The 25,549-nt window shown below is 41.4% G+C and overlaps 1 protein-coding gene across 2 annotated transcripts in view; it reads right to left on the reverse strand.

Moving 5' to 3' along the window:
• Positions 1-25,549, reverse strand: part of itga1 (integrin, alpha 1) — a 55,925-nt gene continuing 30,376 nt past the window's right edge. For both annotated transcript variants that reach the window (XM_069169893.1, XM_069169884.1), the window contains 28 exons: positions 23,738-23,847; positions 19,605-19,693; positions 17,552-17,666; positions 16,337-16,464; positions 15,452-15,600; positions 14,694-14,844; positions 14,225-14,399; positions 13,777-13,850; positions 12,658-12,805; positions 11,011-11,156; positions 10,682-10,825; positions 10,314-10,565; positions 9,831-9,961; positions 8,790-8,962; positions 8,549-8,700; positions 6,279-6,389; positions 4,885-4,961; positions 4,427-4,556; positions 4,268-4,345; positions 4,081-4,157; positions 3,819-3,908; positions 3,616-3,718; positions 3,372-3,488; positions 3,126-3,224; positions 2,938-3,042; positions 2,731-2,826; positions 2,514-2,627; positions 1-2,061 (listed from right to left, as the gene is read on the reverse strand). In XM_069169893.1, the coding sequence (XP_069025994.1) occupies positions 2,005-2,061; positions 2,514-2,627; positions 2,731-2,826; positions 2,938-3,042; positions 3,126-3,224; positions 3,372-3,488; positions 3,616-3,718; positions 3,819-3,908; positions 4,081-4,157; positions 4,268-4,345; positions 4,427-4,556; positions 4,885-4,961; positions 6,279-6,389; positions 8,549-8,700; positions 8,790-8,962; positions 9,831-9,961; positions 10,314-10,565; positions 10,682-10,825; positions 11,011-11,156; positions 12,658-12,805; positions 13,777-13,850; positions 14,225-14,399; positions 14,694-14,844; positions 15,452-15,600; positions 16,337-16,464; positions 17,552-17,666; positions 19,605-19,693; positions 23,738-23,847 (3,391 nt within the window). In that variant the 3' untranslated portion in view covers positions 1-2,004. The remainder of the gene's footprint in view (positions 2,062-2,513; positions 2,628-2,730; positions 2,827-2,937; positions 3,043-3,125; positions 3,225-3,371; positions 3,489-3,615; positions 3,719-3,818; positions 3,909-4,080; positions 4,158-4,267; positions 4,346-4,426; positions 4,557-4,884; positions 4,962-6,278; positions 6,390-8,548; positions 8,701-8,789; positions 8,963-9,830; positions 9,962-10,313; positions 10,566-10,681; positions 10,826-11,010; positions 11,157-12,657; positions 12,806-13,776; positions 13,851-14,224; positions 14,400-14,693; positions 14,845-15,451; positions 15,601-16,336; positions 16,465-17,551; positions 17,667-19,604; positions 19,694-23,737; positions 23,848-25,549) is intronic.

Below are 25,549 nucleotides of genomic sequence, written 5' to 3' on the forward strand. Positions count from 1 at the left end.
TTCTTCATAAAAAGTCTTTATTTTTGTACATAAGATTCAATTCATTTCTGTGCTGATGAGTACACATACAGTCTGACAAACCAGTGCATTACAATGAAGACTTCACAGCAGTGTAGAAGGCTGGGCTGGAGCTCACAACTCTCACTTTGTGCCTCACACTTCCTCAGAAGTTATTAAGGAAATAAAACTGGTCTGAAAAAATTATCTCAGACCACCTCGAGCTCCTTAAAGAGACACTTCCAACTCCACCCTCGTGCATAAACCCAATGTGGCCGTACAGTCTTAAAATGACTAACACTTACACATTCTGTACATACAATTTATTACATGTGCTTCATGTCAACAGTGGAGAGTGTAAGCTGAGGAGTAGTAAAAGATACAAAATCTGCCTCTTCTTCTTGCCATTTCCCTCAGTTTTATTATAGAACAGCGAGGGAAAAAGTCAAGGAAGAGGCGGGAACACAATCTCCCCAACATCCAATATAATCTCTTCTAACGTACTGTGTGGCTGTGCAACGTCTGGAAACAAAAACACGGCAGAGATCCTCAGTGAAGAAGGTACTGTGTACCGCTTATGGGGTGAAGGTGAACCTGCAGTATATGCTGATGCTTTGTGTACATGCTGTAGCTACCAGTGAATCCCTTCACTATATGGAGAAAACTGGTGAATGTGGAGACATTTATTTCTAAATGGGATAAAGTGGAGGAATATTATCCTCTATTTTGCAAATTAAATGGTTGAAATCAAAATATTCTTTGGTGGTATTTAATCTCAATCAGCCACAGCATTCAAAACAGTCATTCAACAGGTTTGAAATACAATTTCAATCAGATAAAACCAAGGTAGTGGAAATAAACCCTCATCTTGATGTATATTTCAGTACAGAATAATTATACTTTCATTTTTCATCAAAATATAACAATATTTACATATTTGCATCAGCTCTGAAATTGTGACAAACGCTAGATAATTTTCAAATGTGTCAAATGTTAAATGTCATCATTCATGATACTTGTAGCACCTGAGCAAAATCATGTCTCTGACCACTGATCACAAAAAAAACATAAAATTAAATGCAAACGCTATTATATACATGTTTACGCTTTACATTTGTGAGCACTTATATTTACAGTACAATCAAAGTTTGGGATTTTGAAGGCGCAGCAGTAACCAGTGATATTAATTACAAAAATGTAACATCACGGTTGTTTAACTAACATTAAAAGTATAAAAAAATAAACGCATACAAACTGCACCTTTGCTTGAGAAAAAAAAAAATTGCATTCAGGTTTCTGTGTTTAGCCAATGATTGGAAGTGAAGGATGTGCCATGAAATATTGTTAAAATTCAGCAACAAACACAAAATGCTATAAAATGCTAAAAGATACAGTGTTTCATAAAACATAAGTTTTAACACAAGAGTCTAAACTATCAGACAGATTGCTCCAACGCAAGTTCACATATCGTCTCATTAGATCTTTGGGCATTCATGCTGTGATGAAATTATGAGTGTGTAAGATGGCTTTTAGGCAACTTTGGATCCTCGTCGTGAAAAACCTGAGTACTTCTTTTTCCTCTGATGCTGAACAGCAGCTCTGAAGGTTTTGTAAATCTGCTGTATTTAATACAGATATCTGCTACTTTGCCAACGGATAAGTGAAAAGCTCTTCCTTCTCGCCTCTGCTTCCTGACTTCGATGTATGCTGTAATATTTGCGATGTAGAACAAATAGCATTTGCAAATACTTCAAATAACAGTGAGTGTCTTTGTCTCCGTGTATGAGACCACCTCAACAGCCCCAGTGTTGTAACCTAGTGCTTAAAGCAGGACAGAAAAGTTGTCAGGAAGTATTTGCAAACATTATCTGCTCCGTGCCGACGTAGGAAACAGTGATGGTAACCATGGTTTCCAGGTAGTCAGTGTGTCAGAGCACTGAGATGTCTGCGGGTCTTATGGCATCTGTCCGTCACTTTGTGCGACCTGATGGCGGTTGCCTGGATACCTCAGTCCATCATGTCCTCCTTTGAGAAGTCCCTGGATTTTCTCTTGAAGAAGCCCAACTGGATGAGAAGGAAACTCAGTTACAAAAAGTCACTCAGTTCGGATTCACCGCCTGTACTACAGGAGTAGTGTGACTTTTTGGAAAATATACTTATTTGCTTTTTTAGCTGAGAGTTACAATAAAAAAAAAAGAACATTGATGCCACTCTCATCTGTCTGTTAAAAATAAGATGCAACAGCAGAGAATTCAATATGTTTAGCATAAAGACTAGAAACGGGGAAAACCACCACATGTGCTCTGTGCAAATCAACATCATCTGCAGCATCTCTGAAGTTCCCTAATAAACACGCTATATGTTCAATCTGTGCAAAAACATAGTGTATAAATGACAATTTATGGTTTTGTTGAATGTTGAAGAAATGTTGAACTCTGCTTGCTTTGCAGTGGCAAAATACCACACGTATTTTAATATATTGAAATACTTTGCAGTGTAATTCAGGAAATATTTACCCTCCACAGAATGAAGATGACAAGTGCTAAGATCAGCAGTCCTATCAGGATGCTGAGGATGATGATCCAGATGGGGATCCCTCCGACGCTCTCTTTCGAAACCTGGATCTTCACCTGGTTAGCACACACACACACACACATACCGTATTTGTACACATACTGAACACGCACAGGCATTTAATGATAATTAAAACAATACTTAAACTCTCTGACTTACACTTCTGAGTCTGGCATTGCTGCCCAGTTCAAACAGTTGCGTGTTTTTGATGCTCAAAGTGCCGTTCACCATCATGTACAGACTGGAAAACTCGCTCTGCAAGACAAACCACCTTTAAATGTTTGCTTTCATGTCACACAGCTATCCGTCCTGTGTTAGTCTATAATTTATCCCCACCCACGACAAACTAGTTCATCCTGAACTTACCTTGATGAACGTAGGTTTCCACACTCTGAATGTCACGTTGACCTGACTGGTCTTTGCTTCAGGGATGGAGCAGGTAAATGACGCACAGTCTATGTGTTCACATCGCTATGAAGCAAATCAAATGCACCCAATGAGACGGGGGGCAGCAACAGCGCAGCAGTCTTTAGAAAATAAATCGAAACACTCACCACCAAGAAGACACTCAGAGTTTCTTTTTTCGGTTTGGGCTCTATAACGCCCGGGTTAATGTTATCAGGGTTGATCCAACGCGCTGCTTCACATTTCACCTACAGAGCGAGGAGACGCAGACGTGAAGGTGGGTGTGTTTGTTTGGATACACTTGCGTGTCTGTGTGCGTGTGTGTGTGTGTGTGTGCGTGTGTGTGTGCGTGTGTGTGTGTGTGTGTGTGTGTGTGTATGTGTGTGCACAGATACCTGTGGGGTGGTGGTGACGTGTGTCAGGTACAGTAACCTGTTCTTCAGAGGAGACACATGAGGATACGTCACTGTAAGTCGGAGGGGCGGAGTCACCATGTCACCTGACTTCTCCACCTGAGGATGTAAGATAGAGACGGGTGAGGAGTGGCGTTCGTTTTACTGATCTCCTGCACCACATCTGCACGAAGCTGTATTCTTTATATTACCAACTCATGGTATGATCTCGGTGTGCCGACGTTACCGTGTAGCTGACGTTGACCTCCTCTCCGATCATCCTGGTGTCGTTGAATACCGCGGCGTGCTGTTCGCCTTCTTTTACCACAATGTGTTCATCTAAATGTGCCCTGGAAAATACATGTTTTTAAAAAGACATGTTATATTTCAGTTTCAGATGCACAAAGATGCAAAAGATGCTGGTTCACAAGTGTTTCCACAACTACTCACACTCTGAATGTGAGTCCAGCCTCGTACTTCACAGGGATGGAGATTTGCACGGAGTTGTCACTCAGGGTAGAAGGCAGCTCTTCACTGTCACTGAGGGAAATAAAAAATAAATATAAAAAAAAAAGCGTATTGGTACAATTGAAGAGAGAACTAACTGCACTTAATCAAACACATAACCAAACAGAAACAAAATATATTTTTTTTCAGAATCATCAGTGTCAGACTTAATCGTGTGGGGATATGAAAAAAAAAATGCTCTTACCTTGTGGCTGTCACATTGATCTGAATTTTTCCCTGAATATGTGTTGGATTCACCTCAAATTTCACTTTGAAATCTTCCTGTGGATATAATATCACACCAGAGTTTTAAGTAGCAGTAGTAAAGACAAAGAATAGAGCTATATCTCGTACAGATGATATGTCGTAAGGCCCCTGCAGCTGAAACTGACCTCCGCATTGTTTCCCAGGAAGGGGTATCCGACAGCACACTCCACTCTGGTGTGATTCAGCGTGCACATATTCTCCGGCTGATAAAACAAAATAAAACATCACCTTTGCTTCAGTCCCTGCTGTACACACTGAAACGATGCAGAAAGCAGAAATCTCACCTCCACTTTGACGTAGTTGATGTTTGGTGTGAAGCTGACGATGACTTTGGTGTTGTATGCGTTGTCTTTGCTGTTTCTGACGTTGATGCTCACATCAATCTTGTCTTTTTCGTTTACTTTGATCAACATGCTGGAGAAGTGAATAAAAACCGTCAGGGTGGCTGGTTGTGATGCACGTATCTCCCCACAGGGGTGCAGTCATGCTCTTAAAGAGCTTTCAGCTTGTTAATGTAACCCGTGTACTGTGAGTGACAATATTATCAGTTCATAATTAACAACTTTAATGTGAAAAGATGAGAAAATGATTTCCTATATAAGAAAGTGAAGAAAAAATGAATGAATTAAATACAATAGAAATCTTATTAGAAATGGATCTCTATACAATTAGGTGCACATACTATATGGGAATGTTAGTATTGTTTTAAAACTGACTTTAAAACTGAAAACTGACTACGTACCTTTTTACATTTGGCTCTGCTTTCAGGGAGAGGTCAGCGATGCACTTATCATCACTTCCACAGTCCACTAAAGGAATCTACAAGACATTTTCAAGAAGAAACTAAGTGAAACCTTGAAGCGTCCCTCAGCTCAAAAATACATTTTGCTTATAGTTTTCTTATAGCTATGAAATGATCATAGAAAATAAACAACATATGTTTATGTTTGATAAATTTGCAGATTTTTTAATGAGATGTAATTTTAAGAATTTGTTACTATTTCATTCAAGTTTATAAGAAACACATCGCAGACATTTTTTTTTTTTAAGGTGTGTAAATGTATGAGTCTGAAATTTTTTTCTAAACAGTGGAATACAGACAGTAAGATGAGGCTTGAGAACCGAGAATCAGCTGCTGCTGCTGCGTATTTGTTTGCACCCGACTGGACGGGTGCATCCGGATGACCTAAATTTCCTTCGCCATTTCCCTCCGAGTGTCTGAGGGTCACATTCGTTCCCATTCTCAATCGTCTCCCACTGGACTGTTAAAGATCAACAGTGTCTTTGCTCCCAAGAAAAGGAACGAGAGATGAGAATATCACGTGAAGTACAATGTCACAAGAAAAAAAACGCAGCTTCCGTTTGATGACTTCCTCTTTCTGTGTGTGTGTGTGTGTGTGTGTGTGTGTGTGTGTGTGTGTGTGTGTGTGTATCCCTTCTCTTCCTTTTGATAACAATAACAGGAGAAGTTAGAACGACACTTCCTCGCTTGCGTAAGTGCAGGGTGCATTTCTGCCTCTGACACTATCTGATATGAGGCGAGACAGGATGTATCTGGGCTTTTAAGAACAACACATTCAGGCCTCATGTTTATAGGTGAGCAAAAGTGGTGCTGCATTTCACACACACACACACACACACACACACACACACACACACACACACACACACACACACACACACACACACACACACACACACACACACACACACACACAGAGAGAGGCTTTAATTGCATTCTCAAAGTTGAATTCTCCTGTGATCTTCCCAGCTTTATCTGGACGTATCACTCATTGCAACAATTATCTGGCAACCCTCTGGTTAGAACAAATATGCACGTGGGAGTGTGGGAAAATCATCTTGGCTGTTGGTGATGAAACACTTAATGCAGACTCGGGGACACTGAAGGATGGCAGTCAGCTGTTGCAGATGCTAATATACTGTAACAGCAGCATGTTTAGAGCCAGAAAAAGAAAAGCCCACTTCTCAGTGTTGGATCGTACACACAGACAGATGGGGGATGTTGGAGAAGAGGTTCAAATCCTTCCTGTCTGGGAATTTAAATCTTCCGCTTACTGTTTTTTGGATGTTATTTTACTAAAAGAACCTCTTAGAGGTGAAATAAAGAGGTCTTACTGTCTTGTTGATGGATTTGGGAAGGCTTTCATCCAGGACGGGTCCTTGGTCCTCATCAGCTAGTTCAAACTCCAGAGACACCATGAGAGGGTCCCGGAAGTCCAGGCGGGCCTGAGACAGAGGAGGATGAAGAGGAGTAGAGAGGAAAATAAAAGATGAAGAAGAAGAGAATGAGAACTTAAGCAGGAAGGACGTAAAGGTCCGCGAAGCCTGTGGTCTATTTCTTTGGCTGATCAGACATCAATCAGGACTGTGTTGGTGTGTTCAGAGAATTGATTGAAAGCTTTCTGACTCTGAAGTTTGTTGCATCTTACTTTGTTTACATCATTCAGCCTGTTGTTAGGAGCCACTAATTCTTCTAAAAATGTTCGCACCAACCTCTTGAGTAGTGATTCCAGGTCAGAGATATCAGGGAATCCTCACAGCGATGGTATCACTCACTTAGTGAAAACTTTTCAACATTGACGAAAATCTCAAAGGAATGTCTCAAACATTTAGTAGAATCAATGTCAAGAATAACTGAGTGTGTGAGAGCAAAGGGAGGCCCGGCCCGGTATTAGCATGGTGTTCCTAATAAAGCGCTCATTAAGTGTATAAACTAAACCTCCCTGGCAAATCATCTAACATTTCAACCTCGTGGTACATGAAAGGTCAGAAAATCACCGGACATTAAGATTCATCATCTGGGAACTGAGTTTTGTACAAACATTATCATCATTATGTGGCGTTGATGGCACCACAGTAAAAACCATGCTGCCACCAAAGTTATTAAAAGTCATACATCAAAGATATCTCGCTGAAAACCGAACAGATCGATCATTTGCTGTCGCTGGAAGAAAAGTCAGAGTATCACAGCTATCAGTGGGTTTTATCCTCTGTGGACCACAAAGTCAGTGAGAGTGTGCACGGCCTTTAAGTGACTGAAACATGAAGATAGCATTTGAAATAGCTGCTCCACATTGAGGCGCAGCATAATGCAAAGCCATATATATGGGTCTTTCTTGGGCCTGTTCCAAATGTGGATTAACTGATTTGGAGAAACAGCATCAGCCCAGAGACAGTATCAATCACTTTTGATGCCTTTATGCTGGCGAGAGCTGCGGTGGGAGACATTAGGTCTTCAGGTTATCTGTCCGTTTGAATGTACACTGGCATATCTGGCAATATCTCAGTAACACTTCGAGAGAATCTTTTCAAACTTGGCACGAATGTTCAGGTGGATTCAAGGTGGTCGAACTTGGTCGACTGTGACCTCACAAAACATGTTTTGAAGTATATTTAAAGCTTTATTTACTGTCATGGCCACAACTTTGTGCTGTGTCAGAATCAGCTTTATTGAGTCTTTTAAAGTCTTCATTGAATATATTATCAGTCTGGAAAAAATGGATGTAAACTGAAACTTGACTGGTTGGCGGTGACAGAAAACCAAGAGGCAGTAATTCTAGTCTCGACATGCGTTTATCCCCGATGAATCCCCTTTCTGGTTCATACAGTTGCTGTCTGGTCTGTTCAGGTTTGGGTCCGGACACAGATGTGGCACTTTTTGTGTCTGGGACAAATCTTCTGACCCAGGAAGACTTCTGCTCTGGAAATATGTGGGAAGTTTCTGCACAAACTGGCATACTAGAACAGAGCAGGTATTCATGCTCAGCACACACAACAACAACAGCTGCTTTCACTGATTAGTTCCTCTTTCTCCCACCCGAGGGCATCTAATCAGAGAAATCCGTAGCTGCAGTGAAAGCATTGGAAAGAGAAAACTGCTGGAGACTGCTGGAGTTTACAGTCTGCGGTGACGTTCAAAGGTTTCAGCTCTGATGAACAGCTTGTTGGACCACTTGCAAAAATCTTCCTTAATTTGAAATGTCACTTTTGTCACATTCACAAAACACCTCGTTCACTCTCATTCAGTCTTTGCTCGTTGTTTCCTCATCTCTCCAAGTGTCGACAGATAATATATCACTGAGAGCGGCACGGGGCTGAACTAAGCATGCTTTGATCAGAACGAGTCTGGTTCATGTTAGAACCGAAGTCTTCCTGCTCTGCACTGGCCTTCTTACAGCTTTGTCCTGCTTTCTCTCTGGCAAACGGCCCTTAAACAACACTTGCATGTCCAACAAACCAAGAATCTAACTTTCATGAATGAACGGAGAATGAAGGCATCCAGTTGATCTGAATACGGATAAAGGGCTCAAAAATAAAGTAGGAGGTTGACTTGCATAGGTGATAAACCAAAACTGACCCCATGTCATAAAGATCGGAGTACTTACCGACATCATGAAGTTTTCATTCACACATTTTCTCTCTCTGTCTTTGATTTTGAACATCTTGGTAATACTACGATCGCTTTTATCGTCCGAGCCAATAAACGAAGCTCTGGCTTTGGCACGCAGAGCATCCACAGTCAAACTATAGCGGATGTCTACAGGAGACAAAAAAACAAAAACAAATGATGGAGTCCGTTCAGTGACAGAATCTTTAACACCAACACTGACCTGCTGCGTGGCTCACCTGCAGGAGCGACTGAGACCTTGTCAGATTTGATACTGTAGAAGAAACACACTTCGGTCGCCACACACACAGATTTGCGTCCAGCGTGCTCACACTGGTACTGAGACTGCTGCAGGTTGATTTTAGCGGGGTTGAAAGTCATGTTGGCGTGCAGCTCTGCAACATCTCTGGACCTGGTGAAAAAAAAATGAACATAAAAACATACCACATGAGTACAGATTTGAGGTACTTCCTCTCCGCTACATCACGACCCTTCAGATTTATCTTATGACTCCTTGGAGAGGACGCAGACCTAAGGTTGGGAACCACTGTACCAAACTGCATATAAAGTAGCAAATGTAGCTCCTCCTCATCCAGCTGCAACAATAACATGCTAACTACCTACACACTGATGCATTTTTAATGTCAGTCAAAAGCCATTTTTCTGTTTAATGAGCACATTTACTTTGATGCAGTAGGTGTGTGTATGTGTGTGTGCTGACGTGTGTGGTGTGCATGCACCACTCTCTGAAAGAAAAAGAATGAAGAAAGGATGCATCTTGAGGATAAAACTTGGCTTCGGCTCTCTCCATCCAACCGTTAAGCTTTCTAAAACACAGCCAACAGTCCAGGAAGAGCCACCGCCTGCTGCCAAATCCTATTTAAACTCTAAGCCACTTGGGAGATGCAGTTTTCACACAGCTTAGTTGAGCCTCTGCCAGTAGGAGCTGTGGGAGAAGGTCTACTGGGGAAGTTAAATCAGGGCGTGGGCTGATGTTTCAGAACTTTGTGGGGTTGAAGTCTGAAGGCTGGCCTCCAACAGTGAAGTATGTAGCTGGGAGTTTTAACAGAGAGATCATTAGAAAGTTGTTGGTCTCCAGCCTACAAGCCCAGTGGGACGCGCGCAGCTGTCTAAACCCGAACAAGACAATGTACAGCGGACATGTGAGATGATGTCTCCGGGATACGAGCGCTGCTGCTGCTGCTGCTGGGGAGGATTGAAGAAGAATGTGTAGTTTTAGGAGGGAATGTTTGTATCTTAAAGGATGGGCCACTTCTCACCAGAACAGCGACGCCCCTCCCAGACCTCCTATGGTAACATCAGTGATGCCGTCTCCATTGAGATCCATGACTCCATGTATGGACTGACCAAAGAATTTCACCTTTTCACCATCGCCACCTGCAGGGATATGCTGAGGAGACACCGCAGAACAAAGAAGAGCACATTAAAGGAGAGTTCCAGTTTATTTTTCCATAAATGGGGCTACTGGGGCTGTATGGTTCACACTGATTTGGGAAAACGAGGACTAAAATAGGGGAGAAAGCTGTCATTTGGAAAACTAATAAGATGTTCGTGCAGCTTGCCCTGACATAAGTAGTTCTCTCATTTCCCCTAGTCTCTACAGGACAAAATACAGAAACAGAAGTGCAAAGTTAGCACAACCCACAGAGCCTCAATGGTCACATTAACGGAAAATATGCCTGGTTAGAATATATTGTAAATTACCTTTTTATCTTTTGGCATGAACAGTTCAGCGTTCTCACCTGTACAAAGTTCTTCTTCAGTGACGCCTTCTCTCCGTGATAGATGTAGACGGCCCCTCGGTGATCGTTCTCAAAAGGTGCACCGATCGCCACATCATTAAACCCATCAAGGTTCAGGTCTGACACCGCTGCGATGGCTGTACCGAACCGGGCACCGCACGGCTCATTCTTATTAGTGCAGGTGGCTGAGTGGGAGGTACAACAGGACTGATTGACAGGCTTTAAAGTAAACTCATGCTCAAACTGGCCGTCCTGAAAATGAAGAAAAAGTAAAAACACGATCACTATCAGTGGTTTTATCATCACAGATGCATTATTATGAATTTCTGCAGAAATCTGATAAAAGAAATGTGATCCGTGTTCTGTACCTGACTGAGTTTGTAGACGTAGACTTGTCCCTGCTCGTCTCTCTCTGAACCCATGTACATCGGAGCTCCGACCAACAAGACGTCGGTGTAGGAATCCCTGTCCACGTCCACAGTCTGCAGGACGCTGCCGAAGTACGAACCGATCTGCACAGAGGAGCCACAAACAAAGTGTTTACTCTTCCACCACTTCACACATCAGGGCTGTCATTCTTCTGCGCTCATATTTGGACACTTGCACACATTTACTCACACTGTGTGAGCTGTATAAAGTTATTAGACAACAAGAGAGGCAGAGACCGGACAAGATGCCAAAACCGAGAAAGACTCACCTGTTCTCCTTTCAGTATCTGTGAGACGACGATGTTGTTCTTTTGATCCAGACGGTAGATAACAACGCGACCTGTGTGGTTGTACCGCGGAGCACCTGTGATGTACAGAACACCGGCAGGGGTGGACGCCGACTGGACGTCATAGCCTGCAGAGAACACATTTGTAATCACAACAGGAGCAGGAATGTGTCAAAACGTAATTTTTTTGGGGTTATTTACGATGTATTTTATCACTTGGTGAAATATTTTTAAACAATTCTAACTGTGAGGAGGAAACTATAAAACTCGCCTGGAAACTGGCAGGAACACACACCCTTTCTGAGAAGCAACACAAACTCTCTGCATGCTGCAATCTGACCATTAACCTTTTAAAAACACACCTATTTTTTAGGCCTCTGCTCGAAAATTGCATACCCATAATAAAAAGAGTATATCTCTGCAACCACAATAAAAAATTATAGAAAAAAAAAAAAAAAAAAAAAAAATTAATAATGAAGGGAACACTTGTGAAATTTGTTCAGATGTGTAAATATCAGTATATATGTCCATATTTTAATAATAGTTTTGCTAAGTCTTCTCCCTAGCCCCCAATTGGGGGCCTCTAGGGCTTAAAGGGTTAAGCAGGAGCATGTGCCAACAGCTGAGTTTACAGTCCTGGACCTTGGACCTGCCAGTGCTCCATCTAATGACATGTTGATTAAATAACTTGATATTAAGATGCTGCGGTTGCTTTACAAGCCATAAAAGGCAGCAGGACGTAGAGATGAGCCTGTGTGTGTTATTTATGTGACAGAGCGAGAGAGAGAGAGGCATCTGCTGTCAAAGTTTAACAAATTACACATTTTAGCAGAATTTCTATATTTATTCTGCATATCTGAAGGATTTCACTTTATCCCTTACAAGATCTTATAGCTTAACACCGAGCTAAGATTGGGGAAAAAAAAATTGTGTTTTCTTTGTATTTTATTCATCTTACGAACAGATGTCCAGGCGCAGTAAACGTGGTTAGCATCTTTAGTCTTTTTTCTTTAACATTAAAAATTCAAAAATAAGAAAGCAAAGAAAAGAAGACAAGCAGATAAATTGAATTATTAAGCTTCATCGGGACTGTGTGGGTGTACTGTAGTTTCATGAGATTTGATGGACAGAGACCAAACCAGCCTCTAACTGTCATTAGTTTCTGACTCAAATGTTGTGAAAGATTACAGAGAAAAACAGACCAGACAGACATCTCTCATGAGGAACAACCAAAACCAACATTATCCTTCACATTTAAAGAGTCTTTTTTTTTTTTAGCTTGACCTTCATAAATGTAAAAACCCAACACTCCCTCTGCTCTTACTCTGCCACATCATTTCTTCAGTGTTTCATCAGTCTGTCTGTCTAAACTTTCACATTTTCATTTCAATCTATATCTATGAAAATGTGACCAGAATTACTACAACACGTGATAAAGTTACATTACATGTCTTAACTCTGTTAACAGGACACCACAAACTGCAGGCAAGATCAGTATGTTATGAATTTTTTATCCATTTAGATTTTATATTTCGAAAACTTTCCAGCTACTAAGAAAAGAGATTTTGTGCGACGTGTAGAGAATCAGAAATGTTTTCAGCGTCTTTTAGACGTCGCCGGTCGACTCACCAAGGTACCCGGCCAGTCCTTCGTACCCGGCCTCCACCTCTGGGTCGTAGAACTGGGTTTTCCCGGGAACAATTGTCCCTCCACCAGTATGCATTACCACCGTCCCGTTCCAGTCGTACGCTCCCACTGCTCCCAGTAACACACCTTCCTGAGGGAGACAACACAGCTGATGTTAGAAACAGTAGAACATGAAATTAGGAATTGGAAATATTTTTAACAACTTCACGAATTCATTAAAATGGAAAAAAAAATAATCAGTCTCTCAAGTGATTAAATAAAAAAAAGTCAAACTTACAAATACAGACATGAGTCAAAAAATTAAATACAGCAGATTTACCCAAGTCAGGTCATAGAAAATATCTACCCATCTTTTTATATCCAGAATAAACAGAGTTATCTAAAAGGAAGGGGAGAGGTCGCAGGACATAGTGCGGGCCATTAGTCACAACGAACAGCATCAAGTGGTTCTTTCCCATCAGTGACGGTTAAAGCGTGGCGTCACGTGTTTAACGCTCAGTGGTACAACTCGGTTTGATCACGTCTGGTTGTTTAAAGTATGAAAGGATGAGCCACCTCAGCCCCAGACAGTTTACACAATGATAGAGGAGGTGATAACCGTGATTCAGGAGCAGGAAGGGGCGCATAACACAGGAGACTGTTTGTCTTTAAATAGACGTAGGGAAATACCTACTGAATGAATTTCAAGAAGCGTGTGAAGGGGCAAAAGCAACAACCATCTGATTCAACCTCCCTCACTGTTTATGCCTCGTGTTTGCCTTTCAATCTCCGTCGGTCTCTCATGCAATCAGACAAAACAGCTCCAGTCTGTGTCTGGAAGCTTCGACTGACCGAGGTGATTCACCGAAGGGCTGAAGATGCACCAGAGATAACACAGAGCGGCATTGTGCCTGAATGAGTTTCAACGGCTGAGCAAACTTCCACGGTAGTTCACACATTTGCATGTCTACATATCAAATAAAGAGTTTCTCTGAAACTGAACGCCTACACACGTGTAAACTTTGCCAATATGTAAAGATTTCACAGTTAGTCACTGTCTTTTTTTTTTCCAAACATATTTTTGTGTATTAATCAGACATAAATAATTGGATTTGGACTTACTTTGGATGTGTGCGCACTAAACCCAGTTTGGGACATCTCCATCTCAAAAGAGGAAGTGAAATTGCCAGTTGTAGCTGCGGAAAGAAAAGTTAAGTGTCAGGAGGAAATAGTTTGACATTTTAGGAAATGTCTGTTATCCTTTTTGCAGAGAGTTAGATGAAACCAATCTGTGGATAATAATAAGCCTGTTAGTTTAGCACAAAGACTGAGAGCATGGGGAAACAGCTAGCGTCAACCTGTCACAGGTAACAAATTCTATCTACCACCTTTGACATTCACAAATTAACACACGCTGTGTTAAACTTTTATGAATCAGACCAGCGGTTTACTCCATTTCTAGACTTTATGCTAAGCTAAGCTAACTACCTCCCAGAAATAGCTTCATAGGTGCATTTACAAAAATGTCAAACGACTGCTTTAAAGCTGTTGTGTGTGTTTCTGTGTTTACCTTCCAAGGCGAAGATCCTGTTGCCCAGCGTATCCACAATGTTCAACAAAGCAAACTCGTCAGACACGTTGAAGAAGTGTTCTCGCAACGGCTGACTGGAGATCGACTCGATCTCTTTGATGAACTTGTGCAATTCCGCTGCACTTTTGTTCTGACGATTGTAGTCTCCCAAAACCTGGAAACAACGATAAACGATCAATATTTGTAACAGAAGCTCCTCAGGAAACTTTTCCTAGATTTGATATTAATGGGTTGATATTTGTATGCAAGTTAGAAACGAATTAATTGGCTAATTCATTGGCTGAATGAATCAATATTCTTAATTACTGCAAAGTCACAGCGGTGAGTGATGTGGCGGGACATTAGTATGATTCGTATAATCACACTCCAGATACCCTCCACGGATACGAAAGCGAGTCCGTATGTTAAGACAACCTCTGAAAACAACACAAAGACAGTTTGTACCCACAGCAATGCCAAATCTCTCGATGTCATCATCGTCGCAGTCCTTGACGACCTTTTCCAGGTTATGGAAGTCATGTGACTCTCCGTCAGTCACAATCACCATGACTTTCTTCACTCCAGGCCGAGCGCCGCGCTCCGGCATGAAGGCCTCCTTCCTGATTGGTGGAACATTTTTAGCATTCAGTCAGAAGAAGTAACTTCCAGAGAATTAGTTTTGCCCCTTGTCCGTTGTTTCTTATCTGTTCGCCCGCTTTGATTGAAATGAGATGGACAAATTAATAGAAACATGAGTCGGATTATTTCTCTTTCAAACTCAGCATTACCCACAACATTTAAAGGAGCTAGTTAGGATTGTCCCTTCTGGGCTACAGTAGAAACATGGCACACTCCATGGAAAAGGACCCTTATGTATATAATATGGGCTCATTCTAAGGTAACAAAACAACTATTCTTAATTACATGTGATGTTACACGAATGAGAACATAATTACAAATATCATATTCTATTTCTGCCAATATATCCCTCTAAATCCTCAACACTTAGCCTCACCTGACCACATACATATTGGACTCGTCAGGGATCTTCTGCTGGCTAGTTTAGGAAAAATGTGACGGAGACAACCATGAGTCCATTGTCCAGACGAATTGAACTGACACTGTCCCAATAAAATGTCCATTAAACCTTGCCAGACCGAGGTGACGTCATTGTAAATTGTGGCCTGGCATTGCCCAAAATGAGAGGGAGGGGCTATTGTTTAGTACCTGGCAGTATCAATGCCCAAGAAAGTCATGGTCTTGAAGCCGGTCTGCTGAGGAAGGTCTTTGACAAAATCCTGCAGAGCAGCGGTGTTGTCAAACTGGCTCAGGTTGACGCGGTGAGTCACAGTCTCACCATAGGACACGATGCCCACCTGGAAAACACACACACACACACACACACACACACACACACACACACACACACACACACACACACACACACATTTTTTTCTTGTAAATATTATCCTACATTAAATTTATTTTCCCTTTTCACTCCTTCTGTGCTGCTCTCTCCTCGGCCGGCGGTCCCTGACAGTCTGCAGAGGATGTGGCTGAGTATGGTGAGGGTGATATGACACAATGTTCTTTATACAGAGAGGCAGAGGACTTCAGCAGCCATGGAAGATGTGACTTTCAACCGCTGGGCTCCACAGCGAGAAGACTTTCCAGTGCTTTCCAGTGGAAAACTCCACAAGCTCCAGGCCAGATCAATGTAACCATAATAAAAACTAATCACCCATTCGCAGAGCGATCCAAGACAAGTGGACAGAAATACACTGGAGGTATAACTTAGTAAGACAGAGGCTGAAATTACTTTTAAGACTGGGAAGCCTTTAGTTCATGAAGTCTGCCTTATGAAGGACATCTTACAGTTATTTTTACCGCTGGCACCATGTGGAATATTCCATAATGGGGACACTTAAGTCATCAAATATAATATGAAGAATTGAGCTGGCAGCAAATAATATATTGCTTCATTCATTCGGGGTTTTTTTTCACTGTATGTCAGATTAAAGTTATAGACACAACTCATTCATTCATGCATGTTAAATCTGCATATATGTACACTGCGGAGGCAGACAAACAAAACAAACATTTGCAACTGACTTGTGAGAGTTTAGGTCCGATCTCAATTTTATCGAGGAAGCGGTTCAGAAAGTCGACGATGCTGGACCACGGGTAGATACTGTTCGAACCATCCAGAACGAGTACGATGTCCAGCTCCTTCGCACACTCTGGAACAGAGCCGGAAAATACAGTTAATTAAAGGGTAAGTCTAATTTTCCGTTTCTCTGTGCGCAGTAACATGCAGGAAGCTGGAAGCTGAGATTGGATTTATTTTATTTCTCCTTGTGCTTTTCATTTCATCAGAATGTAATAGTGTGGCGCAGTCGTTCACATTGTGGAAACATTTTTCCCCCACAAAAATATGTCAAGTTTTAAGACTTTTACTCTGATGTTTTTTCTTGGGATTACTGGATCATTACAAGTATTTGCACTGCTTTCCTTAAAGGGGTCACCGGCCAAAAAGATTTACCACTACTGATGTGGAGGATAATATGAAGTAAAAAAGTACATACAAATCCTCTGTTAAAGAAGTGGAAGGTGGTCTTCCTGAGTTCAGTATTTACCAGAGGGGCAACTAGAGTTTAACAGTCCTGAGATCTGTTCTGGTGGGCAGTGGTTTTAAATTGGATTTAACACCTTCAAACTGCGTGCAGAGATCTAAAAAAACGCATCAATGACGTTTTCTCACTTGAGGCAAGAAGCAAATAAAGTTCAACTACGTAACGACTTCATTCGTCTGATCTGCCAGTTGTTGACTTTACTTTCATTCAGTATTGATAAAAATTAGTCTATGATAAAACACTTTCTCCAAGTCATTTAGATGGAGTTTTGCTGGCCTACATGATCAGCCGGTTTGCTTGTGGTAAAGTAAAGGCAGAGCAAGTGATGCTGAAAGAACAAGAGGAACAAAAAGAAAACAACTGTAGACTGTTTACTCTCGGTTCGTTCTACGCTGCTTCCTTCCACGGAAACTGAGTGCAGGTCCTGTAAACTGTCTCCTAACTTGGTCATACAACACAGCAGAGGGGCCGGGCTGGGCCGGGTCCAAAGCAGGATGGGAGGTGGCAGACTAAGTTTACATTAAGAAGAATGCTCTAATCGTCCTCTTCAAGGGAGGATGAGTTGGATGTCAGGGTCTTGGGTGATACTACTGCGACGAGCAGATTATAATCTCTTGTCCCAGATAAGCAATTTGTACAGATGCCGTCACGTCCTGTGCAGAACTGCTGTGTCTAACTCTGACAGGCGACGTACCTTGCACGGCCGGTGCCACCGAGTTGAGGATCTGGAAGGAAGAGCTGACATTGGCACAAACTCCTGAGATGTACTGCTGCTGGCCGCACATGTAGCCGTACTGAGGACCACACGCCTGCGGAAACAGGACACACGCATCCAAACAAATTTAAACAAACCGAGAAAGGGAAACTCGCAACTGGTTAGTTTTCCACCAGTGTGAGGTCATGGGTGAGAGGAGTTTCAGGGCTACTGAGGAAAACCAAGAGGAAAGAACTACACTAACTGAGGATGACACAGAGACTATTAAAAAAAAAAACCTTCAGACAGAGAAAAGGAGAAGAAGGAAATAGAGAGACAGCCTCTGAGGAAGCGGAGGTTAAAGATTACCATCAAAAACTGGAATATTAAAGAACATCTATTACTCTTTTGGCTTCATTTCTTTATATTTCCCTGCATGCTACACAGCCTCAGAAATCTACAGTCGTGCAAACAGTCCTGTGAGACTGTACTTCAACAGAACAATACTGAACTAAAAAACTATAAAATGTATCATGGCCACTATTAGAATTTTACCCCCTTCAAGATCATGACATAATAAATGTGTATAACGCACCTACATCTGGTCCATTTCAACTACACGGGCTCCGTCTCACTATGTTTGACATTGATTGGTGTGCAGGTGGGTGTGTCTGATGTGTCAGGTGTGTTTCCATTTTTGTGTAGAACCAGATTCATTTAGTCAGAAAATAGATTTCAGTGAGTTGACTTGAGATTTTTTTTTCCTTGGATCAAATGACAATGTAATGCTTTGTCTCCTCTTCCTCGAGTTGCTGCAACTCATTTTGAAATTGTAGTTTGTTCAACTTTGTTGTGTTTCTCTATAGTTTCATGGCTGACGATAGTCTGCTTCCACTTCCTGTAATTAATCTGAAAGTCCATACCGTTCAGAAAGTGCAAACAAAAACCAAAACAGAGTTCAGTTTGATCCCATCCGAGGAAACCTCTGACCAAACCTTGGTCCTTCGGTCGGGACTGTGGTCCGAGGCACTTTTTTCACACCAGCTGTTTTAGTTCAGACCAAACGGAGAAGTCTGAAGGTCGCAACCAAACATGGTCGGTCTGAAGGCACCCTATATTTTACTATGTTCACCGAACCCAGTCAACCCTGACCCTGTTGTTAGTATGCTAACATTTGCTTCTTATCAATAGTCACAAAGTAACGTCGAGGTTTAAACCACAGTTGTGAACAAAATGACATTCTGACTAATGATGTTTCGAGATGGAGGTTTGGAGGATTAATAAACTCACTCGGATTCATCATCTGGGGTCGATGAAACAAAACTTGATTTTGTTCCTTCGTTCTGTCACCACAATGACAATTTACATTGTTGTCGGTAAATCTCAGTAGACTGAAGCAGTGGATCAACCAACAGACAGATCCAGTGGCACCGCGGAAAGTTTGAATCGTAACACAAATACAATACAGCTGGCAATTATATTGTGTTGACAAGGGTTGTTAAATGAGCACTTGTCGCTCCGTCAGCCTGATTCAAAACTGTCAAATATTTTGTATTCATCCTGAGTGGTGTTCATGTCCATCATATAAACACAAACGTAGTGTTGAAGAGTTGCGTTTACTCGTCCCGTCGATCACGTTAAGGGTTCTGGCTTCGTGCAGCTGCCCTCAAACTCCAACATTTTATTTTCTTTCTCAAATTTTATTGGACCAATTAACAACTTGCATTAACATTTAATGTCCCTCCGTCCACTGTTTGTGCAATTTTCACACCCTGTTAATATAATCGTTAGGTAGAAATACAGATTTACTGGAGCTCTGAACCGCTGAGTATTCTCCTGCGTTTGTTCAGTTGATTCACAGTGTCGTGTTACATTCCCAGGACATGAAGCCTGACTGGGAAACACTGAGTGTCAAGCCCACTCTTTCCATAGAGTCCAAAGGTCTCGTGAACACACTGTTATACTCGCTGTCCAGTTCCTCGCATGAAATATGCAAAGATCAGTCCTGCTCTGTTATGTTGGGTATAGAAAACATAGAACACTTCCTGCTTACCAGAAATCCTCCGCTGGGATTGGTCACCAGGGTGGTTCCCATGGTCATGTTCTCCTTGACTTCACGCAAATTGGGAATGGTTGTGTTTTCTAAAAAAAAAAAAAAAAAAAAAGAATTTTGGATGGATAAACAAAGTGAGACAAACAGAGAGCAGCACAGAGGAAGAACAGCTGGACAAATTCTTCTCTTTCATTTTCCCACAGGAAGAACCGCTGCTCACCCTTCTCTCCTGTCCTGATGTAATTATTACTGACGTATAGTTTGTGTTTCATTACTTTACCATGCAGTCCCACTGTGTGTTGCTTATGGCTATTAACAAAGGACACCAAGCACTAATATTTTGTTGATAAACATCCCCGTTGTTGTGATGAAGACATAGAGGACTCAACTCATTAAGCAATCTCAACATGTGGCTAAAATTAGCACCGAGCTTGGGAATGCTTTTGGATGTGATTTAGTTTTTTTCCCTTTTGAGGAATCCACATATTCTCACAAACACATCCACGTTATTTCAATTTTCAATCGAGGTCCCCACGAGAGCAATTTAGATGTGAAACAAGTTTTGATTCTCATTAGCATGACATTAGCATTAGCAACAGATCTGTTGTCTGTTAGTGAGACATGTGATTTAAGTTTTAGCCTTTTCTTTATCTCTGTGTGACAACAGCAGTTTCTGTCTTATTCTTTGGCTGCAATAAAGTTATGACGCAGATGGGCTAATCAGAGTCTTATGGTGGTGGTTTGAGTAACTGCGGTGAAAAAAAACAAACATGAATCAATCTCTGTCTATGTAGACTTACTGTATGTGTGCGCCTGGGAACCCAAATGCTAAAGTAGCCGATGAAGTTCTTATGTATCCTATGAAATATACTGACGCAGGTGCCAACTGAAGCACACCAGAGTGACACTCCACTACTGTTCGCAGCTTTGGTGATCCGCTCCTGCTTGTGTTAGTAAATACTGATTACTTCCTGTATCTGTTTGGAATTAAAAGCCCTCCACATTTCAGTAGATATATTCATTTCTTAACGAGGCTCTTTTTGATGAAACATTTTCAGGAATACGTTGTGATTTAAATCAGACAAAAACACTTGGATGAGTAACCCATAACAACCGTTAAATAGTGGCAGGATTGTATTGTTTATTTTACTCAATGAAAGCCATGGAAATATACATTACAGACTGATCTATGTGAATATTTCACCATAGGAACGGTGGTTACACAACCTTAGAAACAAGCCACAACTTCACAGCATAAGCGAGCCAATGTTTCCGCTCGCGTGCTCAGAAAGAAATATCACCACACTCACGGTGCAGATCTCCATTTCTCTGTGTACCCTTTGTATAATTCCTGCCCTAAAGCTCACTCAAGTATCTTAAAGAGGGGAGCACCCTGGGGCTGTTCAAGAGCGCCTGCTGGTCTCAGAATAAAAAAAGATCTTTCCATTACTCAAACATACTTTGTATTTGACAAAACTGTAATGTGAAAATAATTTGGTTGGTAACATGAGCTTTCTCTATTTCTTAACTATCCGATACAAAAAGAGTGATATGGATCGAGATCCTGCACCTCATGATGCATCCACATGGGACTGGAAGGAGCTGCAGAGGAGAACACACGCTTTGTCCTCAGTGAACTGTGATGCCTGATAATCATCAGAACAATTCACACAATCCCTGTAGAGACTTCTTAAAAATCACATAGGTCAAACGCTATTATGCAAGTGGCTTCTGCTATAATATATAGTCATTATAACATTTATTTAATAAGGAGTGGATATGAATTTGCAGGGAAGATTTCATGATATTTATAACCAGGGAAAATGAATTTTAAATAGTACAAAAATAAATATATTTACTTACATAACTACCACATGCATAACAAATATGTATGTGTATTTGATATGCTTAATGGACCAGTATAATAAGCAGCGTAACCTAAAAGACATCCATCCATCTCCAGCTTGTTAGACTGCAGCCTGAGTTTGCATTTGTGCAGAACAACAGATTGTGTTTCTTTTTTGTCATTTGGATTAAATTTTCCAAACAGAACGTAAATATATTGCAGAACTGTTGACCCAAAAAACCCTCATTGCCAGTATGTCATCAAGCATAACTGTCACGGCTTAACCACCCTTCAGTTTCACTGCTCGGATGGAAGTGTGATTAAAAATTACAACACGACCACCACCAAATTTAACTTGGCTCATTGTGGTTTGGCCTCGCTGGATAATTGTAAATCCAGCACGGAGACAGATCTGGCAGCGTGAGATGAGGGCGTCTTCAGTGGGTACAGACCGGCATGACTCAGAGCTGCAGAAGATTAAAACGTTAACATGACTCCATCCTGCTGGGCTGTCCCGCATCTGCCTCATGTTCAGGGACTCTCGAGAAATATCACTTTAAATATCCACCAAGGTCAAAACAACAAACCGGCCATGCATTTGCTGAGTCATGTCCAGTTTCACTTAAAATTGAAAATACAGCACTGTTGTTGTTGTAGTCATGTAAACCAGTTTACTGCTGAGTGGTCTGGCTCCGACTGCAGGTCTAAATCAATTCCCGGTGGATATTTTCCAGACTAAACTTGAGTTTGTGAGATTTCTGCTTTTGCCTGTCAGACTCATGCAAAATAAAACAAACACAGCACTCTTCTCTGCATTAAGCACTTAAAGCCAATAAATGACCAACAGCACATGAACAGTTCCTCCTCGTACGTGATAATTCGGAGGTGTGAACAGCTGTGGTGAAGCATTAATCTCAGAGCTCAGAGTCTACCATACACACGAGCCCTAGGTTATCCAGAGTCGACACACAGATGAGCAATATCAGAAGCTTTGCAGACTGGTGACCGGGAACTAAGTTGTGTTTATCTGTTTAATTAAAATAAATTGGAAGGATGAAACATTAAAACCTTGTTTATTTGCTGTCTTCCTGTTCAGGCCAAACTTCCTCCCGAGGCGACCAAGTCAGATATGCAGCTAACACAGAGGTGAAATTACTTACAGTGAGCAGCGCTAAGATTGATTGTATTTGAACATAGTCAGTAGATGTCCTCAACAATGCAGATGCAGCAAATAAGGTGCATTTGTGCATATTTTTATGCACACAAGGCAATAATTTGTGTCCCTATGTTTTATTTGATCCTCTTTACTTTTTTTTGTTTTGTTTGAGGTTGCTTCACGCTGGGTTCAGACTAATAGTTTTGTCTGATAAGATTACTCTATTTCAGAGTCATAAATTCTTGTTGTGACTTCGCCGAGACACATGACTGATGACACTTATACGACCTACAACAAATTGCCGATTTAGTAATGTAATAATAATGTAAACAAACAATGGCATGAATGACACAGGCTGTCCTGCACTCGAAAAAAGAATGACTGAGGAGCATCTATAAGTCACACAAAGAGGACAATCTGTGTCATTTATCATCTTTCACAGTTTCTATGCCGTGTGAGGAAGTGTGCTCTGCAGTCTGACCTCAGAATTAGTCACTGAGCTATTTGTAAACAGTGTTGCCTGACTGTTCAGCCACGACAATCGAGATGAGAGACAATGGGAAGAAAAATGCTGCCAAAATTGTCCGAGTCGCCTTCGGTTGTTACGCTGCACTGGGAGCAGTGAGCATAAGAATAACCGTATAATAATGATGACGCAATCGAGCAGGAAAGGTAGTTGGATCCATACGCAGGCTGAAATTAAAACATGCAAATACTATTGAACATAATCTATACTTACAAACTAAAATGGCTAAATGTCCTCCTAATTTGATTGACATATACAGTGCTGAGAAAAGGTTCTAGGCACGTTGGATGTTTAGACTCGTATCTACAACCAGTACCATCAGTGAGGTGTCTGATCAGACCCAGATTTATTCTGTAGCGTGACAACGCAACTATCTCAGTGACAAGAAGAACAAGGAGTCCTGGAACAGATGGCGTGGCCCCCTGGAGGCCTAATCTCTACATTACGGAGTCAGTCTGGGATTACATGAAACAGCAGACACTGGGAGAGTGTAAATTCACAGAAGAAATATCTACAGTCGGCGCACACACACATACACACACACACACACACACACACACACACACACACACACACACACACACACACACACACTGTATTCTTACTGGGTAGCTCCAGTTTGACACATATGTTGTCCCCCCTCCCGACAGGACATTTGTAGACGTCTCCTGTTCGTTTGGCCGGCTGGCCCGACAGCGGCGATCCAATCAGAACCCTGAAAAAATAAAGAACAGTCGGGACTGGTTGATTGGACGTCCAGCCAAAAACCACAGAACAGCATCACGGTTTAACGATTATGATAACAAGCACAATTCACATTATTACAGAAATTAAGAGTTGGCAGCATGGAAGCGTTAACTCTGAGGACCACAACAGTTTAGACTTGACTTAATTATACTTATATAGTTCAATTAAAAATAAACCACAGGTTCAGATTGAGTGGTAAAGCTGTTGCAGCTTATTGTGATTGGCTCACGAGGTTGTGGCTGTCGAATTATTATATCATCACACAATAACACTGAAATGGCTGACAATAAAAAGCAACATTTAACTATCGTTTACTCTCACCTTACCATAGATGTAACTGTATCTGTAGGAGTGAACATGACATGTATACTCAGTATGCACAACCATGTAACTCCCTCCATGTTTCATAACATCGTGTCACTCCATCAGTAAACTGATGCTAAAAACAGTCGGTCATCTGCCTTCCTCTAAACACTCATGCTTATTAACATTCCTCAGCTCTAATTGGCCCTGCTCTTCTGAAGCGAGAAGCAGAAAGGAACAAGTACACAGCTTTGGGAACTTTATCTATGACGCTCCATGGGTTCTCTTTCAATTCAGCTTTTAAAAGTTTTAAGATGATTAAATCTTATTTTTATTTTGGTTGGTCAGTCGACGACTGAAATATCTCAACAACTACTGCATTGGTAGAGACATTCGTGGTACCCGGAGTGATGCACTGGCTTTAAATCCGGCATCACCATCAGGTCAATTCATAATTTGTACGATACTTTGGTTTATGGCAAAATACCTGCAAACCTGACATGACATTCCTATCAGTGAATGAGTGAAGATGGTGAACATGGTAAACGTCTTAAAAATGTCAAGTTCTAGAATTTCTAAAATTATATCAACCAATAGTTCCATATTGTGGGAAATATGAATATTTTCTTTTTTGTTATGCTTCCATTGAAGCTGTAACTCTGAGCCTGTTAGTTTAGCTTATGACAAAGACTTGAAACTGGGGAACAACAAGTCTGTCTCTGTCCAAAAGTTACAGAATCCAGGTACCAGCACTTTTAAAGCTCACTTTACAATATCTAGCAAACAATTCATAGAAGCCTATATCTCATGTCCAAAAATGCCACTTTTATGCTACTATAATTTCAGTAATATTTGGTTTCCCCGATCGGCTGATTTTGCCTGTTTTATGTCTGAATGTGTCTTCAGACTTCTCAAATTCTTTCCACAAACAAGCAATAATTCGTTTTTTTGTGTGAGGGGATTTTTGCAGCTCAGTTGATTAAATTACCAACTGAAATGTCATTTATCTGAGATCTATTCCAGCAGTTCTGTACAAAGAAGACGAACGTATGGCGATGAAACATCTGTGCCACATGTAACATATTTTCTCTGTGCTGCCGAGTCACCTTTTGACACTGCCGGGGGTCGAGGCCTGCTGGAGACATCTGCAACTAATCAGTTACCTCCCAGTTAACCTGCGTGTTACATCACCAAGTGATTGCTGTATTTTCCCATTGAAATCTCCCACACAGGGCTACATATCATCTCTAATTGTACCCCTTTAAACCTCTCCATCATTCAAGGCCTCCCTCTGCTCTCAGCCTGCTTTACCCACATTGTTCTACTCAGGTTCAACTTCACTGAAAGCCTCATCACTCCGATCTCTT

This window comes from Embiotoca jacksoni, unplaced genomic scaffold, assembly GCF_022577435.1.
Source record: "Embiotoca jacksoni isolate LCO1_2020_lvr unplaced genomic scaffold, fEmbJac1.0.p SCAF_10, whole genome shotgun sequence".
Classification (NCBI taxonomy): domain Eukaryota; kingdom Metazoa; phylum Chordata; class Actinopteri; family Embiotocidae; genus Embiotoca; species Embiotoca jacksoni.